We start from the raw sequence: 20,746 nt of genomic DNA on the forward strand, positions 1-20,746 counted from the left end.
GTAATTTGAGACCATTGCTCCTTGTTCTGCCATCCATCACTACTGAGAACAGCCTTTCTCCATCCTCTTTGTAACCTCCCTTCAGGAAGGTAAAAGCTGCTATCAAATTCCCCCTCTCTTCTCTTCTGTAGACTAAATAAACCCAAATCCCTCAGCCTTTCCTCATCGGTCATGTTCTCCAGACCCCTAATCTTTTTGGTTGCCCTCCACTGGACCCTCTCCAATGCGTCCACATCGTTCGTATAGTGGGGGTCCTAGAACTGGACACAATACTCCAGATGTGGCCTCATCAGAGCTGAATAAAGGGGAATAATCACTTCTCTAGATCTGATAGAAATGCTCCTCCGAATGCAATCTAATATTCCATTTGCCTTTTTGGCTACCAGGGCACACTGTTGACTCATATCCAGCTTCTCATCCACTATAAGATCCATTGTGTTCCTCCTAGGGATCAGCAAATGGGGCTCTTGAAATAAAGAGTTGATGTGGTTTATTGGCTGAGAAACTAGAATAGCAGTCAGAAGTCCTTGATTCTATTACTGAGTTGATCACAAATTGGCTATCCCTTAACCACATTAAGCCTCTGTGTATTACAGGGACAATTATTTCCCTACCCTTGTAAACTGCTTTGAGAGCTAGGTTTATAAAGTGCCAGGTATTATTGTTAAACACCAAGTTGACTAGCACTTTAAAATACATAAAACACAGATAGGGAAACAAAATCTAAATTCTACATTTAATTGAAATGCAAGACAATTAAAAGCTAAGAAATTTAGCAACAAAAACACTAATTCAAAATACCTTTTAGTAAGTGACATTCTGAACCCTTAAAAATAAGAGTTTCCTATGGCATGCTGTTTCCTATGGCAAATGTAATCCTGCCTCCAGAGTATGCATTACAAAGGGGATGGTTCTCTATGGGATCATACCAGTCTCATCCAACCTCACATATCATTTCATTTGGCCAGCAGGGACAACAGGTTCCTGAGAGGTGCAAAAATAACTTATTCCCAGTTCATATCAAATTACCAGAGTCAGCAAGAAAGCTACCATGAAAAGGGGCTTATTACACTGAGCAATACAATAGTTGGGAAATAATATACAAATTGCACACCTTTTTCTGATTTTCTCTACGCCTGTTTCTCCCATTCAATTTCTTTTCATGTCATTTCTCTTTTTGTCTGGCTTTCACATGTCTCTTCCCCAACCTCTGTCCCTCTTTCTCTCTCTCTCTCTGCTTTTATGCAAACACTTATTCTTTTGATAGAAATGTAGCCGTGTTAGTCTGGGGAAGTTGAAGCAAAATGCAGGACAATGTAGCACTTTAAAGACTAACAAGATCCCACTCTCCCTACCTTTAATATCAGCAATTCACAGACACTTACCTTCCTTCCTCCCCCTTCCCACCCCCCCCCCCCGCACCCCCCTTCTGTTCTGCAATGTGATTTGTCCTTTTCATATGTGTTCATTTTTTTTAATTGTATCCTTTGGTATATATGGTTGTGACTATTTTCTTCCACTATTTGATCTGAGGAAGTGGGTCTGGCCCACGAAAGCTCATCATCTAATAAACCATCTTGTTAGTCTTTAAAGTGCTACATTGTCCTGCATTTTACTTATTCTTTTGTCTTCTCTCTGGATCTCGGTCTTTCCCTATGAGTCATAAGTGTGCATACAAGTGCATTTCTATATCATTGCCCATTTCTAATTTACTGGCAAGCTGACACCTATTGAATAGACTAACATCTTCCTCGGTGAGTGTCTGTGCATCTCTCCCTCTGTGTGTCCATCTCTGCATCCCTCTCTCTTTATAAAGCATAAGATTTACCTGGTATTTCTCTTGGGAAAGCCAGCGCCAAAGCTAACAAGGTCGAGGTAAACAGGAACTTCTTCAGCATGGTTATCAACTTGTGGGAAGTAAAAGCAACAGCAAAGGATGAGAGCTGAAGACTGTAGTCAAGTGTGCATTTGAGAGGTTCTCTGTTTCTACTTAAAACCTCTGGCCTTTGCAGGAAGCATCATTTCTATTGTTCAGGGCCCCTCCCCTTCCAATACTAGGAAAGAACCTGATAGGGAAGCCGGGGAAAGGGGTTTTCAGAGGGGTATGATAATTGCAGCTTGATGGCAGGGACATGGGGGAGGGTAACAAAGGATAATTCAAGGCCGTTCATAGGAGCCTTGCTGTTAAGCACTTTATTCAGTTTGCCTGTTGCAGGAGTGGCTCCCAAAACCACATTCCCACTTTTCATGTGCACAGCAGGCAGTGGAAATTCCTGTTTTTCTCCTCAGTCACTGGTTTGCAAATGCAAAGTAGATCCAAGGTAAGTTGGGGGGAGGGTTACTCACTGTGCAATTCACCTACATCTGCGGCATTATTACCCCTTTTAGAATTTGCATTCCACCTCTGTGAAAAAGAAGCCCATTAAGGGCTGTAGGCTCATCTTTTCAAAAGTGACCATTCACCTTGGATGCTTTAATTTTTGGGCATCCAAAAATGTCATGCCTCAAACAAGATGCCACTTCTGAAAAATTTAACCAAACAATTTAGCCAAACAGAATCTGGTGTTCATTGAACTCAATAGTAATGCTCCTGTTGATTCCATTGTGAACAGGTCAATAAAGTGAAGTTTGACTCTTTAAAAAGTGACTAAGGCTTTATCTATAATGGCACTTTGTCAGCAATTTTTTTGTCATTCAAGAATGTTAAAAAACAAACACACACCCTCCCACGACAAAAGTTTTACCAATGAAAAGGCCAGTGTGAACAGCACTTTGTTGGTAGGAGCATTGTCCTGCCGACAAAACCACTGGTGTTCATGAGGGTGGAAACTCTTCTGTCCACAGTCACCACCTTCCTGAGGAGCAGTAGTTATGTCAATGGGAGAAGCCCCCAGTGCTTTCGACACTGAGAATCAGGTCAGTACAACTGCATTTCTCAGGCTACATGTACACTGCCACTTTACAGCGATGGAACTTTTTCACTCAGGGGTATGAAAAAACACCCCATGGGTGCAGAAAGTTTCAAAACACTCTTCCAGCACTGGTGCTGCAGCTACTCAGCCATGTGAAAGCACTGCCACAGCAGTCCTTTAATGTTGTTAGGGAAGACATGCCCTCTGAGACATCGTTATCCCAACATATGTTGGCAGTGTAAACCAGAGCTTAGAGTCAGAGCAGCTGACTTGAATCAAAAGAATAAGATTTTCCTGTAATTGTTCCTGTTCACTCTGCAGTGCCATCACCACTGGAAGAAGGGAGCTAGGCCCAGATCCCAAAAAGTATTCAGGTGCCTCAATCCCACTGATTTTCATGGGAATTAGGAGTGTCTGAGCCCTGGAGCTTATTTCCTCCTTTGCATCATTTACCCTGAAGTTTACTAAATTCCTGTGCATAGTCATAGGCTGTGTCTACATGGGGAATTTTACTGTGATTACCATATTTGCTAATATTGTTTCTAATTTGGACCAAGCCTGTATTTCTTGTATGTTGGTTCTTAAGATAAACCATGCATCCCATATTTAGAGGCAGTTCATATCTGTTTTGCAGGAAAGGCTATGTCTACACTGCAAGGCTTTTGCGCAAAAATGGCCATTTTTACGCAAAAACCCGCAGAACGTCCACACTTCAAGTGTGTTTTTGTGCAAGTAAATCGATAGTAAAACATCAGAACAGAGGGCTTTTTCTGGTGTAGGTAAACCTCCTTCTATGAGGCATAACTCCTTTTTGTGCAAGAGGCAAATGTGGACTGTGGAGGAAGGAAAAGGGAATAAGGGAATTTGTGTGCAGCCATCTTGGTCTTGTTAGCAAGAGAGCAAGAGTCAAGCTAAGTCTGTGGCCTGACAATGCGAGATCTGTAATTAGACGCTGCCTTTGCCTCTCGCCTCCATACAGAGATAAGGATAGAATGCTGACTCTGGCAGGGACCTTGAGATAAGGAGCATCTGGGTGGAACTGAATAACTGTTAGCCATTGGTGTTTGTAATGGGAAGGAGACTAATTGTTATTGTTACTATATCTAATAGACAGTATATAAACTGCTTCATAATTGCTTGTATTCGAAGATCTGCCTCGGAAGGGGGGGTTCCCCCCCTGTCCGAACCAGTTTTTCCCTTGCTGCAGCTCGTAATAAAACTGCCTCTGGCTACTTGTTGCTTAAACACAACGCAGAGTGAAGGCTTGTTTTCTTCCACAGGTGCTCCACAGGGATTTCTTGCGCAAGAAACCCCTATGGGAAAAAGCACAGGTGCTCAGTATTCGAAGATCTGCCTCGGAAGGGGGGGTTCCCCCCCTGTCCGAACCAGTTTTTCCCTTGCTGCAGCTCGTAATAAAACTGCCTCTGGCTACTTGTTGCTTAAACACAACGCAGAGTGAAGGCTTGTTTTCTTCCACAGGTGCTCCACAGGGGTTTCTTGCGCAAGAAACCCCTATGGGAAAAAGCACAGGTGCTCAGTATTCGAAGATCTGCCTCGGAAGGGGGGGTTCCCCCCCTGTCCGAACCAGTTTTTCCCTTGCTGCAGCTCGTAATAAAACTGCCTCTGGCTACTTGTTGCTTAAACACAACGCAGAGTGAAGGCTTGTTTTCTTCCACAGGTGCTCCACAGGGATTTCTTGCGCAAGAAACCCCTATGGGAAAAAGCACAGGACGCTCTGTTGCGCAAAAACACATGGCTTTTGTGATGTGCTTTGAGGTGTGGATGCGCTCTTGCGCAAAAGGCTTCTTGCTCAAAAACCTTGCAGAGTAGATGACATAGCCAAACAGACTGGGAGCACAGACCCTGTTAATCAGAGATACAAAAGTTCCACAAATCTCTCTCACACTTTAAAAAGTTCTGTTTGTTTGGGGTCTAGTGTTAAGCCAAAACTAAGAGGGAAAGGGGCATAAGTCAATACTTATTGGGTGCATCTAGACTAGCAAGATTTTGTGCAAAAGCAGTCGCTTTTATGCAAAATCTTGCCAGCTGTCTACACTGGCTGCTTGAATTTGCGCAAGAGCATTGACGTTCTAATGTAAGAATTCAGTGCTTCTTGCGCAAATACTTCCATGCTCCCGCTCGGGAAAAAGCCCTCTTGCGCAAGAATACTTGCGCAAGAGGGCCAGTGTAGAGAGGGAAGAACTGTTTTGCGCAAAAAAGCCCCGATGGTGAAAATGGTGATCGGGGCTTTCTTGTGCAAAACTGCATCTAGATTGGCATGGGTGCTTTTCCGCAAAAAGTGCTTTTGCGCAAAAGCATCCGTGCCAATCTAGACGCGCTTTTGCGGAAATATTTGTAATGGAAAAACTTTTCCATTAAAAGTATTTCTGCAAAATCATGGCAGTCTAGACGCAGCCTTTGTGTCCAAATGACTTACAAAATATTAGATTAGTTTAAACATGAAGCAGGGTGCGGAACTATTTAGGGTGCAAGAAAGGAGGTATAAATAGGAATTAATGGATTGAACCTGAAAAAATGGGAGTCTAGATAATCAGGAAATATTTCCTAATGGTGTGGATCTATGGCACCGTGGTCTAATCTCCCAAGCAGAGTGGTAAATCTGAGACTCATTGGCTGCGTCTAGACTGGCATGATTTTCCGCAAATGCTTTTAACGGAAATGTTTTATCCGTTAAAAGCATTTGCGGAAAAGAGCGTCTAGATTGGCACAGATGCTTTTGCGCAAAAGCACTTTTTGCGGAAAAGCATCCATACCAATCTAGACGCAGTTTTGCACAAGAAAGCCCCGATCGCCATTTTCGCCATCGGGGCTTTTTTGCACAAAACAGTCCTCCCCTGTCTACACTGGCCCTCTTGCGCAAATACGTTTGCGCAAGAGGGCTTATCCCTGAGCGAGAGCATCATAGTATTTGCGAAGAACACTGACAATCTTACATGAGATCGTCAGTGTTCTTGCGCAAATTCAAGTGGCCAGTGTAGACAGCTGGCAAGTTTTTCTGCAAAAGCAACTGCTTTTGTGGAAAAACTTGCCAGTCTAGACGCAGCCATTTTGATTTGGCTAGGTAATATAGCTGAAGAACACATAAAAGCTTTCCATGTGTATTATAAAGATGCTATGCTGCATTGAATAATTTTGAAGAAACAAAAGCTTAATTAACTGAAGAGTTATAGTGATAACAATTCAGTTGACAGGAAAGCTTTTTTCGTTATTAGTAGGGGAGCTGACTGTCACTCTGGCCCCTAGGTAGGGTCAGGGAGGCCCAGCTTCATGCTCCTAGAAGAGGCAGAGCCTCAGGCAAAAGGAGTGGGCTGAGAGCATTTGGCCCCAGCGCTGCCCTGACTGTGGTGCCCCTCCCTCAGTGCTACCTGGAGTGTGCTGGGTGTCACCCCTGCCTTTCCCCACAGCCCTAAGAGTTGCCTGAAGCACATTGTGTGGCACTCTAGTTGCGATTTAAAAGAACTGGTTATTTTTTTAAACTGAGAAAGCTACAAAAAAGGCTTGTGGAGACACTGACGTGAAGAACATAGGGTTGCCAAATGGTTTCAACAAAAATACCGGACGCACATGACATCACATCGCAATCTACATTACATCTTATTTAGAAAATACCAGACATTTATATTTTCTCAATTTGTTTCCCGAACAGAAAGCTCAAATACTGGACTGTCCAGTTCCAAACCAGACATCTGGCAACCCTAAGAATATTGGGTAGGCCCATTATGATTTCAGTTCACATTATAGAACAATGTCTGACACTGGTATGAAATGATTTGTTCAATTCAAATCCAACTCCATATTTGAAACTGGTGAAGGGAGTCCCGCATTTACCTGAGTTCAGGAGGGAACAATAACAAATTCCAGACAATATTGTATTTATGCACAAGCTAAATAAGCTACAGTTTAGGGCCTCAGATTATGAAAGGCCTCTAAATAAAAATATAGTACTAAATTTTTTTTTTTTTTTTTTTTTGTAATGTTAGGTGCCTTTTAAACTTGACATAGTTTAGGACTTCAGAATGTCTTAATCCAGCTCCGATTCTACAGCTAGGTGACAGTAACCAAGGAGTAACCAGCTGCTATGGAGGAAGTACACAAAAAGATGCAGGGAGGGAGAACTTTCATAAAACATTTCCATTTTCACTTTGCTTTTACTCAGCTGTCTTTTAATCAGCTGGCACCTGGATGGTCTTTGATCACATGAATAAATTTAGTGCACCCTTGCATATACTTGAAGTTTTGTCATCATATTTGGTTTTGGTGCCTTATGCATGTACAAGAGGTGAGATTTTTATGTCTTGCCCTTCATTCAAGCAGACTGAGAACTTTCATTTTTTTTCTACTCAGACCCATACGAAAGGTTTTTTCATAACTGCATTGTCATTTCAGTCTCTTCCTCATTGGGAATCTTCTTAAGTAGTGAATTAGTTGCCTGATCTGCCAGCCTTTTGTTATGTGAGTAGCCCTAATGAAGTCAAGGCAATTAATCATATGATTAAGAATTGCAGGCTTCCATTCTATGGTTGCCATCGTCTTTAGGTCAATCTTATGTATAAAGTAGAAAGGTGGAAAATCAGAGTATCAATACAGATACCTATAGAAAGCTACCATCTCTGCTCTGTCAGATGATATTTAGACCCAGGAATTGGTTTGGTTTAGTTGTTTATTCCAGGCTATGTCTAGCCTACACATTTTTTTGAAAGACACTTTTTCAAAGTGAAACAGGCGTTCGAAATAAAGCTCTAGTTCGAATTACCTGTTATTCCCCCTGCCGCGTGTAGACGGGAGCAGTTACTTCAGGGCTTGTAAATTTCAAAAAATGGCGCCCAGCCGGGAAGATGCAAATCAAGCGCAGGATATTTAAATCCCGGGCTTGATTTGCCATTCCGAATGCTACATTTGCAGCCCTAGTTCAAATTAGGCTGCAAGTGTAGACATACCCTTACTCTTCTCCTCTGCAGACTAAACAAGCCTAAATCCCAGAGCCTCTCCTGGTAGGTCATGCACTCCAGCCCCCTAATTATTTTTGTTTCCCTCTGCTTTCCAATGCATCTATTAGGCCCCAAACAGTGGTAATGTGTTATTTTCCTGAGGCTTTTTGATGCTTTTTCCACAGCCACTTGAAATTTACTCTGCTGGGCTAGAAACTTACTTTTTTATTTAAAAATGAAGGCTGAAATAATCACATAGCCAATTGACTCCAAGGAGCTGGGGCTTTAAGGAAAGTAACAATTATCATGAGACCCATAAAGGGCAACAAAAATGATTAGGGGTTTGGAACAGCTCCCATATGAAGAGAGATTAAAAAGACTTGAACTTTTCAGCTTAGAAAAGAGGAGGGTAAGGAGGAATATGATAGAGAGCTATAAAATCATGAGTGGTGTGGAAAAAGTGAACAAGGAAAAGTTATTTACTTGTTCTCATAACATAAGAACTAGGGTTCACCAAATGAAATTAATAGGTAGCAGGTTTAAAACAAACACAAGAAAGTTTTTCTTCACACAGTGCATGGTAGGCTTGTGGAACTCCTTGCCCAAGGAGATTGTGAAGACCAGGACTTTAACAGGATTGAAGAAAGAACTGGATAAAGTCATGGAGGTTAGGTCCACGAATGGCTACTAGCCAGGATGCACAGCGGTAGCGTCCCTAGCCTCTATTTGACAGAGGCTGGAAATGGATGACAGGAGAGGGATCACTTGATGATTCCCTGTTCTGTCCAGTTCCTCTGTGACACTTGTCATGTGGTTTGATTTATTTTAGATCCAAGGGAAACCAAGACACTCCAGGGATACTTAATCACTTTCTTATTTATTGCTAGCTTTAAGCAGTTAATACAGTTATTTAAGTTTTACAACCCTTAAAAACAATTACTATACCATTTAAACCTTAAATACTATAAATTCTAAAGCAATTAATACAGCACAAAGCAATGCAAAAGCAATTACTAAAAGATCTACTATAATACAATAATAAAGCCTAATTCACTTACTCTTTACCCATACACTACCAGGCAGGAGGCAGTGGTTCCTTTTCTTTCCATACAATGGAACACCATGCACTGGGTTGCCAGTGTGAAGGGCCTATTTACTTCTAGTTACATCGAGTAGGACCTGTGCATCAATCCTGCCCATTCCCTCCTGTTGATTGTTCTTACTAAGCCCAATTTATAGCAAAATGAGACTTGGTCATTCTAATAATATTTACCAATTGATTACGTATTTTGTAGGACACCTAAAATGTCCAATACCCTATTGCAGGGGTTCCCAAACTTTTTGGGACCAGTAAATCCATTCACGAACTTTTGGAGGACCAGTAATGTTCATTTGTATATTTGCATATTCATTAATCAAATGATGAATATTCAAATAAATTGTTTCTGGTCCTTCCAAATCTCCCAGTGCCAGCTTTAGCAAAGCTTTTGATATTGTCGGGGACTTTAACCCGGACAGCCTCCATTCATTGTCTGACCGCAAAGAGACAGGCAACACCAGCAAGATCCAATCACAAGCTCTTTATTGAATAGTGCGTACTACAATAGAGAGCAGCCCATCTCCCAAGTGAACCAGCCACGATTTCAGTAACAAGTAAGATTATATAGACAGTTCCGTCGCGTCATAAAACATTTGCCCAAGCATCTCAGCCCCCCCTTAATTAGTTAGAAGCTTCTAGTGTTAATGCGTATACTTCATGGCCTTAAGCAATTCATAATGCGTCAACAGCTTTCTTATCAGCCTAGAAGGCAAGTACCAAACAACAAGGAGACAGGGAGTTAAAACAAACAGAGGGCAGAGACAGTTGGTTAAGATCAGGATGAGAACAGAAACAAGGAGTTACCTTATCAGTTCTCAAACTAGCTGTTTCCATCACAACCGGTATAGGAATGCAGCCTTTCACTTATTTTACTTCTGCAACTCAAGCAAGTATGTAGGGAGCGCCCCCTTGCTTGAACCATGTCTCTAGTTCTGCTCAGGGACTACCCAGAAACCTTTGTTAAACTCTTTCCTTGATCTGTCTTAACATAACTGCACTGGGCCCAATTCTCTAGGGCCTAACAATATGGTCACCCACAATATTCTTGCCAGCAAGTTAAGGAATATGGATTGGATAAATTGGCTGTAAGACAGACAGAAAGCTGGTGAAGCAAAATTCAGGACAATGTAGCACTTTAAAGACTAAGATGAGCTTTCATGGGCCAGACCCACTTCCTCAGATCAAATAGTGGAAGAAAATAGTCACAACCATATATACCAAAGGATACAATTAAAAATAATGAACACATATGAAAAGGACAAATCACATGTCAGAACAGGAACGGGTATTTTCTCAGTAGGTAAGTTGTATTATTACTAGATGTATCAGTTTGTAGTTTCGAACTGCCTGGCTGGTAAATGTGCTCAGGCTGCATGAGTGTGTCTACCAGCCAGATAGTTCGCAACTACTCGAGCGGTGTGTGTGTGTGTGGGGTGGGGGGGAAACGGAGGGACAGTAGAATCCCTGTGCCGGACTAACTCGTGCTTTGTGGGGAAGGGGTAGGGGGGGAACGGGGTCGGGTCAGTCCCACTCCCTGCAGGATGATTCGTTCCTCCCCCCTGCTCCCCTTGCTGTGCCTCTGGCCAGCCCCACTTCTCCCAACCCCCTCTCGGGCAGCCAATTCTCCCCCACTTCTCCTCCCAATCTCCCTTGGCCAGCCCCGCTGCCTGCGTCCAGCCCTCCTTCCAGCGGCCACTTCTCCCACCCCGCCCACATCTTCCCCGGCCAGCTCCCTGCCCCCAACCTCACCCCCCCCAGCAGCCCTGCTTCCACCAGCCCCCCAATCTCCTCAGCCTGCCCTGATTCCCCCGTCCAGTTCTGCTTCCGGTGGCCAGCTCTCCCCTGCTCCCCACCCCAGAATCCCCTGGCACCTGCACCTTCCCTTAGCCCTGCGCCCTCCTGGTGCCCCCCTTCTCCCTAATACCCACCCCCTCACCAGTCTCTGCCCCATTCCCCTCCTGCCCCTCTGAGCCCTCACACACGATTTGCTCCATCCTGACCTTGCTCGTGCCCCCTCTTCTTTCAAGCCTCCTCCCAGCACCTCCCCCTCCAGCCCCCAGCGCCCTTCCCCTCTCCCAGCATCCCCCTGTCCCTCTCCCACAGACATCGCCCCTCCTGCCCTTTCCCTCATGGTCTGCACTTGGCCCCCTGGGATTTGTCTCTCCCGCACCCCTGTCCCTTGGTGCCTTCCCCTCCCCCGCCCCCCAACGCCTCTCCTCTCCACCGCCGCACCAGCCGGTTCCCACCTTCTCCTTCCCTGTGGCGGGGCCACCCCGGAGGCCGAACCCAGAGCAAGCCAGGCCCCGCCACGTGCCTCGCGTGGGTTTCAAAACCCCGGGCCGTGACGTCACGTCCTCCCTGCCCATGTGCAACGTCGGGGCCGAGGGGGACGCTCTGGGGCCGGGGTGGAAGGACGCTCGGGGGGGGCCGCTCCAGGCAGAGCCGGGGAGAGACCCAGCCTCACAGAGCGCTGGAGCAGGGCCTGGCTTGTAACTCGCCGGCACTTCCAGGGTGAATGGGTCGAATCGGCCTAAGGATTTGCTGAGGCCCGGCCTTTTTTTCCCGCGGCCCGGTAGCGGGCTGCGGACCATAGTTTGGGAAACGCTGCACTATTGGAGTACATCCTGCTCAGGATGTTGCTGCTATGTGTGTAGTTGACAGTTTCATGGCTGCATCTGTAATGTTTGCTTACCAGAAACAGTACAAAGTTGCTTGTCATGTGTTCTTGACGTGGTCATACCACGCTTAATCTGCATTGTTATTCAAAACATTCCTTCCTCTCAGGCCTTGCCTGCATGCTTATGGGCACCAGACTTGAGACAGGCCTTAAAGGCAGACATTACCATTTATTGCCAAGGTAGGGTAGCCCAGGCTCCCTTACAGGCACCTAGCATTGTCCTCTGTAAGAAAGCAGGATACAGTCCTGGGCGAGATGGACCTTTGGTATGACCCAGTCTGGCAGTTCTTAGGCCAAACCCCTAGGCTACGTCTACACTGCAGGCTTTTTGCGCAAGAACGACTGTTCTTGTGTGAAAAATTGCGGAGCATCTACACTGCACGCGTGTTTTTCCCCAAGTAAGTTTACAGTAAAGTGTCTGAATACAGGGCTTCTTGCGCAAGAGTTATTCCTCTCCCCACGAGGAATAAGCCTTCTTGTGCAAGAGCTCTTGCGGAAGAAGGCAGTGTGGACGGGTAACGGGTTTCTTGCGCAAGAAACCCCTATGGTTAAAATTGTTACCAGATTTGCCCAATACTCTGGGGTATGCTCATTTATCAGGGGTACCCTTATGGGACTGGGGGAAGATTAACAGTTCTATCAGTGTGCTGTTGGTGCTTACTTGGGCTCTCATATGGAGCTGAATTCTCCCTGCTGCCAATTCCCCCTCCCACTGGAGCTCTCCTGCAGGAACTAGGTTCCTCAGGATGGGGTTCTTACCACCTTGGCAACACACACAGACACTCACACCCATTAACAGAGCACGTCTGAGAGGACTTGGGTACTCAGCACTCACAAGCTGACCCCTTCATATGTCCCTGGACTCAGCTGGCTGGGTTTCACAGCTATGTCACACTGCACCCTCATGTGCCTTTGGACTCCGTGGGCTGGATTAAACAGCACTTTAAGCTGCCATCCTCATAAGCCCCCAGGTTCAGCACCCCCTATCCCCACTTTCACACCACAGTCATTCACTGGTAAACCACACGATGAGCAAACCCCACAGGATTTTGAGCACTACAGGGATCTTTTGCTTGGGTACAAGCAGAGCGAATGGGGAAGCCAAAACAACACCCCTTAAGGAAGAGTGAGCAAAAGAGAAAGAAAGAGAGAGAAGCAACCAGTTTAACAATGAAAGTGATTTATTTTTGAGTAGTGAATAGATATCAAACTAACAATTACAATATTAAATAACCATATAACAGTTTACACAGGGCAGGGTCAGGAGGCTATGCTTAGAGAGATACTTGATGAGAGAGAGAGAGAGAGAGAGAGAGAGAGAGAGAGAGAGAGAGAGAGACCTCACCACTCCACGGAGCTTGCACTGATCGGGGTTCCCAGATGATGATGGTAGCCGGGGGTCCAGAGGGCAGGAGAAAAGCAGGACAGAGCCCCCAGCACGATCAGACAGGAGATGAAGAAGTCTCAATGGAACTGATGCAGTTTAAGTCCAGGTATCAGAACAGTTTTCTTGGGGCAAGGAGAGGAGTTTTTATAGGGATAGTTCAAAGAGAAAGAGGAGAGACAATAGAGACTGATCACCCCTGGTTATGTTCCTTGAATGAGCTCACAATGCAACTAGGCAGTTTCACTATTTTAGGTGTCAATAGGATCGTTTACTAGAATTGGTCTGATAATGACTAATTTGGGTGTGAGCAGGCCTGAGTTCATTAGCATCTGGAGTAGAGATTTCCCATCAGGCAGTGCTTCTCTGCTTTCGGTGTCCCATTGTTCACTGTGGTTCCTGCCTTGGAAGAGCTGCTCTCCATTCTGTATGCTAATGAGATGTCCCTCTGTTCCATCTTTAATGCAAATGAGGCTGGGGTGTTTCCTTAATTATATCACCCTTGTCTGAAGCAGTTTAGGTGTGTCTTCCCTGGCCTTTTCATTGCTTTGTCTTTGATTCTAGCAGAGGCCTGAGGGAGGGGAATGGTTTTCCATGAATGTCACTCCCTGGCTCCCCAAGAGCACAAGGCTGACAGGTGACCATGTTCTGGTTTCCCAAGAATCACAGAGCTGGTGGGTAACAAAAATGGCCATCAGAGCTTTCTTGCCAAGAGAGCTTCCACACTGCCAAAAGCACATCTCTTGTGCAAAAGCACATAGCGGTGTAGATGTGCTCTTGCACAAGAATTTGTGTGCAAGAACTCTTGTGCAAAACAGTTCTTGCACAAGAAGCCTTCAGTGTAGACGTAGCCTGAATGTTAGAGATACTGTCACTCAGGGCCGGCCCAAGGTATTCCAGTGCCCCGGGCACGGGCGCGCAGCGCCGCCCCCAGGGCGAACGGCGCACGCACGGCCCGGCTACAGCCGCTGGCGTGCAGGCCGGGGTCCACCCCCCGGGGTGCACGGCGCAAGTGTGGCCCAGTCCAGCCCGGCCAGCACTGCTGGCACACGCACCGGGTAGTGAGTGTAAGGCCCCAGGGCCATGGGGGGAAGAGCGCTGTCGGCCAGCGCCGCAGGGATGCAGGCGGGCCAGCGCTGCAGAAGCCGGGTGCACGGAGCGTGATGGCAGCTGTAAGGGATGCCGTGCACCCCTTACAGCTGCCATTAGGAGCCCCCCATCGGTTGGTGTCCTGGGCAGCTGCCCGGCTCGCCCATGCCTCCATCCGGCCCTGCTGTCACTACAAAGATATCCAGAAATTCAGAGACATAGCTGGGAACAGGAAAGGATGCTGGTTGTGAATGTCTTTTTCTATGTGGTATGAGGTGTCCTAGGAAAGGAAGGCTGGAGAGAGCAGAAGTTTCAGGAGCAAAGTTGCCTTTATGCCATTTGTTCATTCTTCTTGACCATAGCTCCAGCCCCAGCAGAAGCAAAGTATTAATTGTGTAAATTAAAACTGTGCTAATTTAAAAATGTTAGCTAACACGTATTCAACAAACACTTTTGTCTCAATTTAAACAGTGCCATAGTGAGGAAGAAAGCCTGTACCATGCATGGCTACACCTAAAACTGGAATAACCTACCTGTGGTCACTCTAGACTCTGAAAAACTTCATTTCCTGAGTACCTTAATAAGGACAACCTAACCCCTGCTGTAGACGTGGCTAGGTCAAGAGAAGAATTCTTCTGTCAGCTCAGGGAAGTGGATTAGTGACATTCATTTAGAAAGCGTCTATGCTGCTGTATTGCAGCACCCCAATTGTGCCTCTGTAGTTTAGGCATACCTTCAGTGACACTAGGAATAGAGGTAGCCGTGTTAGTTTGATCTTGATAAAACAAAAGGAAAAAATATGTAGCACTTTAAAGACTAACAAGATAGTTTATTAGGTGATGAGCTTTCGTGGGCCAGACCCACTTCTTCAGATCATATACTGAAAGAGAATTGGCATGACCATATATATAGCAAAGGAATACAATGAAGAAAGTGAACACATTATAAACTAATTATCTTTGGGATGGGTCCCTTCTTCATCTGCTGTTGCTGTTACTGAAATAATACACCATGCACTGCATGCTGCCAAAATTCTGGGCCAAGCCAATCATCTGTGACAGAGGTCACCAACCAGTAGATTGGGTAGATTTTGGAGCCTCTGACAAGTGATCCTGACTGGTTTGGCCAGGAAGCTATCAAGCACTGACACTTCAGTTGCCCCTCCACCCACTGTCATGCTGCTCCTGCCCTCTGCCCTGGAGCTGCCCTCCTGGGAGCCTCCTGCTTGCTGTGCAGGGTGTGGGAGAGAGAAGGGGGTTGCTGATGTCAGGGTGTCTGCCCCCCCCACTTCTGTACCCTGTCTCCACACAGAGAGAAGGGGCTGGAGGGAGCTTGGCAATGCAAATCTCTGTCATTTTCACACACTGGATACATCTAGACTGACAAGATTTTGTGCAAAAGTGGCTGCTTTTGCGCAAAAACTTGCCAGCTGTCTACACTGGCTGCTTGAATTTGCACAAGAGCACTGATGTTCTAACGTAAGAATTCAGTGCTTCTTGCGCAAATACTTTGATGCTCATGCTCAGGGATAAGCCCTCTTGCGCAAGAATACTTGCACAAGAGGGCCAGTGTAGACAGGCACCTTAATTTTTTGCGCAAGAAAGCCCGATGGCTAAAATGGCCATCGGCACTTTCTTGCACAAAGATGCATCTATACTGGGCACAGATGCTTTTGTACAAAAGCACTTTTTGCGCAAAAGCATCCGTGCCAATTTAGATGCTCTTTTGCGGAAATACTTTTAATGGAAAAACTTTTCCGTTAAAAGTATTTCCGCAAAATCATGCCAGTCTAGATGCAGCCACTATATGTGTCTGTCATTCTCACAAACACATGCCATCCTTTACTCTCATCTCCTGACAGAAAACATCCATGGGGGAAGGGGAAGTTGTTATTACTTCTGTTACTGCTTGCAAAGTGGGTTAGTTTGGGTTTTTGACTGGTCTGTGCATTTCATTATTTTCATTTCTCTCTTGTGGTTAAATTTAATTCTTTGAGCACTGAGTTCTAAAATGCCGAACCTGTCATGGCTGGAGTCATTATCCCTGTCGTAACTGCTGCTCCTGGATGTGGATGGCATGTCCCTGCAGCCCTGAGAAAGGTAGAACGGTGTGGCCACATGCTGTCCTTGCCTCCAGTGTCTGCAGCTCCTAGTGATCAATAATGGGGAACTGTGGTTAGTAGAAGCTGTGGGCTCTGTGCCTGTAGATGAGGGCAGCACATGGTGCCATGGAGCCATTGCTGTGCATGCCAGCTGCTTTCAGGATGATCTAAGGATCCTTCAATTACTTGAATGCCCAGCCTTTTGTTATTCTTAATATCCCTGCCCCCTCTTTTTATAATAAACTCCCTGCCTCCAAAATCAAAGCTGCAAGCAGCTGATGAAAGGCCAAGGCAGGAATAAGCCTGCCTTAACTCCACTACTTGGAAGCTGTCTCAGTGAACCAGTCAGTGCCCAGCCAGAGCCTGCTTCCTGAACCCGTGCCAGCCTTGAACCTCCTCCTGCACCCAACCTCCTGCCTCAGACTTGAGTCACCCTGCACCCAAACTGCTTCCCAGAACTTTCACCCTGAAAAACCTCATGGACCCCAACCCCCCCAGCTGGGCTAAGACCAGAGCCCCACCCACACTCCCTTGGCCCAAGACCAGAGCCTGCACCCCCAGCCTCTACCCCAGCCTGATGCAAGTGAGTGAGGATGGGGGAAGAAGGGGGATGGAGTGAGAAGAGTGAGGCCTCAGAGAAGGAAAGGATTCTGGCCCCCGGGAGGAGTGTAAAAGGGGGGGGGTTCTCTCTGGAGGGGGGGAAAGGCTTCATGCATGCCCCCACCCACAGACCAATCAGGGGTGTAACTTATGTTGTGCAGAACAGTAGCATAGTCCTGACCCTACGTGACAGAAATTTGGTGACATAAGTGGCGGTGGAGACATAGTCACTTAGGGTATGTCTACACTACCCCCGTAGTTCGAACTAGGGGGGGTAATGTAGTCATACGGAGTTGCAAATGAAGCCCGGGATTTGAATTTCCCGGGCTTCATTTGCATGAAGCCGGCCGGCGCCATTTTTAAATGCCGGCTAATTCGGACTCCGTGCCGCGCGGCTACACGCGGCACGGACTAGCTAGTTCAGATTAGGCTTCCAGTCTATTTCAGTCAATTTGGGAACTTGGAACCATGAGGAAAAAAGTGAGCAAACAAGTGTTTCCAGCTGTGATGAAAAACTGACCTCACCCTGCCTGACTGGTTCTACTACATAGTTGTTAAAGGCCCCAGGGAGAAAACACGGGGAGAAAGGAGAGGAAATATTTCTCCTCTTATAGTGAAAAGTAACAGGAATGGAGACTAGTGCTAGCACTGCAGGATAGATTCTCACTAAACTAGTGTGGCTATGTCTAGACTGGCATGATTTTCCAGAAATGCTTTTAACGGAAAAGATTTCCGTTAAAAGCATTTTCGGAAAAGAGCATCTAGTTTGGCATGAATGCTTTTCTGCAAAAGCACTTTTTGCGGAAAAGTGTCCCTGGCCAATCTAGACGCGCTTTTGCACAAAAAAGCCCCGATCGCCATTTTTGCAATCAGGGCTTTTTTGCGGAAAACAAATCTCAGCTGTCTACACTGGCCCTTTTGCACAAAAGTTTTGTGCAAAAGGGACTTTTGCCCGAACGGGAGCAGCACAGTATTTCCGCAAAAAGCACTGATTTCTTACAGTAGGAAGTCAGTGCTTTTGCAGAAATTCAAGCGGCCAGTGTAGACAGCTGGGAAGTTTTTCCGGAAAAGCGGCTGATTTTCGGGAAAAACTGGCCAGTCTAGACACAGCCGTGTATGTCTACCCAGCAGGGCTTCCGCAGACAGTGCAGCTAGCAAATTAATGCAGGTACACATAGAAGTGAATCCAGCATAGGTGGGCTTCAGAGTGGGCTAGTAAACTGAGTAAGTAACCAAAATGTGTACCACGCCTGCACTGCGCTCAGGGACACCATTTCAGATTTTGGTAAAGGATGGGGGAGCAGGGCCAACCTGTGCATGCCATGATGGGAGGGGACTGAGGACAGAGGCTTCAGCAGTGTTACTGAGAATGCTCAGTACAAGCCAAGCATCAAATAGAGAGGGGTGAACCAACTTTAACCAGTCTCCCGCATACTTATCTCCAGAGCTTGACAAATGGCATAAAAAACCGCTCTCCAGCCCCGTACTGTGCATGCGCAAGAGCCATATTGCGCATGCGCGCACCACAAATGAACCGGGCACACGGCTGAAATCGACTCGCCTCGAGTGAGTCGATTGTATAGTTTGTTGAGCCCTGCTTATCTCTATCCAGGGGCTACTAAGGCATTGGAAAACACTACTTTTTTGGCAGACAATTTAACAGTTAGCTGACAGCAGCACTGTATCTAATTCCTATATGAAAGAATGAAAATTGAATAAATATTAGACCAACTCAGCTTTAACACTAACATGACATCTTGTGGCAAGTCACTTAAGGGACACTGGTTAGCCTTAAAACTTTAATATATATTCTTACTTTGTTCCTAACTCTGTGGAGAGAGATGTACCCCTTCAGGACTTCTGGAATCTATCTCAGCTCTGGAAGGGAAGTGGGGTCTGGTGGGTTACAGCAGGGAGCAGATACATTTCAGCACTATCTAAAACCATCAGAATGGCCATACTGTGTTAGACTCAAAGATCCATCTAGCCCAGTATCCTGTCTTCCAAAGTGGCCAATGCCAGGTGCTTCAGAAGGATTCCCAGCTTCTGGCAAACAGAGGCTAGGGACACCATCCCTGCCCTTTCTGGCTTGTAGCCATTGATGGACTTATCTTCCTTGAACTTATTTTGTTCTTATTGGAACCTGTTATAGTTTGGGCCGTTCCACCATCTCCTGGCAAAGAGTTCCACAAGCAGATTGTGAAAAATATTTTAAATAATTTTGTTTGCTTGTTTTAAATCTGATACCTATACATTTAATTGGGGTCAGCTTCTTGTGTTATGTTAGTGAAGGAATAAATAACATTTCCGTATTCAATTTTCCACACCATTCATGTTTTTCTAGACCTCTAAGATATCCCCCTACCTTTTAGTCATTTCTTTTCCAAGATGAAAAGTCCCAGCCTTGTTAATCTCTCCTCGCATGAAAGCTGTTCCTTACTCCTAATAATTTCTGTCGCCCTTTCTGTACCTTTTCCAAATATAATATATCTTTTTATATGGGGTGACCAGATCTGCAGACAGTGTTCAAGATATGGGCTTTCAATGACTTTATATACAGGCAATATGGTATTTTGTCTTATAATATATTCATATTCTGTTAGCTTTTTAGATTTTAGACCACCGCTGCACAGTGAACAGCTGTTTTCAGGGAGATATCTGCAATGATTCCAAGATCTCTTTATTGAGTGGTAACCGCTCAATATCTATAGTTAGGATTATAGTTTTCCATGCACATTACTTTGCATTTATGAACACTGAATTCCATCTTCTCTTGTGTTGCCCAATCACCCAATTTTGTGAAATCTGTTTGTAACTCTTTGCAGTCAGCTTTGGATTAGTCCCCGTTCATCACTTTTTCCAAGTATATTTATAAGGTTAACATTTACAGCATTAACACAGTAATCCAAATGCAAATCCCAGCAGTACAACTCTCATTCCTACTCATTTCTCCCTTATCTTTTAAGTGGAGTACCCAGCAACATTTCAGGATGCTCTAAGGGTCCTTCAATTACTTTGTGGATAAACCTCTGCAACATTTCCACATAAGCATGTATCATTCTCATGTATGGATTAATCTCTGCAACATTTCCATATAACCATGCATTATTCTCATATAGCTTTGTATTAAGAGAAACTTTGTAAGTCTTTATATAGATAGATGTTGTATAGATCTTTGCTTCTTATAGACCATAGAAACTTTGTACTAAGCCATTTATGTGATAGGCCTTAGGAATAGGAAAATATCTTTTTCTAGGAGTAGAATAGATCTTTCCCCTTTCATTGATTGTCCTGTTGAAATGAATGAGGTGTGAATGGAGAAGCCTTGAGAGGTAAGCACCTCCAGCAGCATTTCCAAGGGTGGAGAGGGGCTGGGAGCCAGATCCAAAGATAAGAATAGTGATAGAAATGTAGCCCTGTTAGTCTGGGGTAGTTGAAGCAAAATGCAGGACAATGTAGCACTTTAAAGACTAACAAGATGGTTTATTAGATGATGAGCTTTCGTGGGCCAGACCCACTTCCTCAGATCAAATAGTGGAAGAAAATAGTCACAACCATATATACCAAAGGATACAATTAAAAAAAATGAACAAATATGAAAAGGACAAATCACATTGCAGAACAGAAGGGGGATGCGGGGGGGTGGGAAGGGGGAGGAATTAAGTGCGAGTTTCTTCATATGGTTGATGGATTTCCATTCCAAACGGCTAAATGTAGTGCCTTGCATGTAGAATAGTGATAGAAATGTAGCCGTGTTAGTCTGGGGTAGTTGAAGCAAAATGCAGGACAATGTAGCACTTTAAAGACTAACAAGATGGTTTATTAGATGATGAGCTTTCGTGGGCCAGACCCACTTCCTCAGATCAAATAGTGGAAGAAAATAGTCACAACCATATATACCAAAGGATACAATTAAAAAAAATGAACAAATATGA

The 20,746-nt window shown here is 45.2% G+C and overlaps 1 protein-coding gene across 8 annotated transcripts in view; it reads right to left on the reverse strand.

Moving 5' to 3' along the window:
* Positions 1-2,057, reverse strand: part of LOC149525642 (uncharacterized) — a 34,329-nt gene extending 32,272 nt beyond the window's left edge. For 2 of the 8 annotated variants that reach the window (XR_016347512.1, XM_089771791.1), the window contains exon 1: positions 1,829-2,056. Coding sequence is in view for 7 of the 8 variants with exons in the window: in XM_089771791.1 (XP_089627917.1) it covers positions 1,829-1,898 (70 nt within the window). In the remaining variant the exon portion in view is untranslated. Of the gene's footprint in view, positions 1-1,828 lie in introns of all 8 variants that reach the window. The other 6 variants (XM_089771793.1, XM_089771790.1, XM_089771792.1 and 3 more) reach the window with 5 other exon arrangements.
* Positions 2,058-20,746: the final 18,689 nt, after the last annotated feature.

This window comes from Pelodiscus sinensis, chromosome 1 (genome assembly GCF_052426305.1).
Source record: "Pelodiscus sinensis isolate ZL-2025 chromosome 1, ASM5242630v1, whole genome shotgun sequence".
In the NCBI taxonomy this organism is placed as follows: Eukaryota; Metazoa; Chordata; order Testudines; family Trionychidae; genus Pelodiscus; species Pelodiscus sinensis.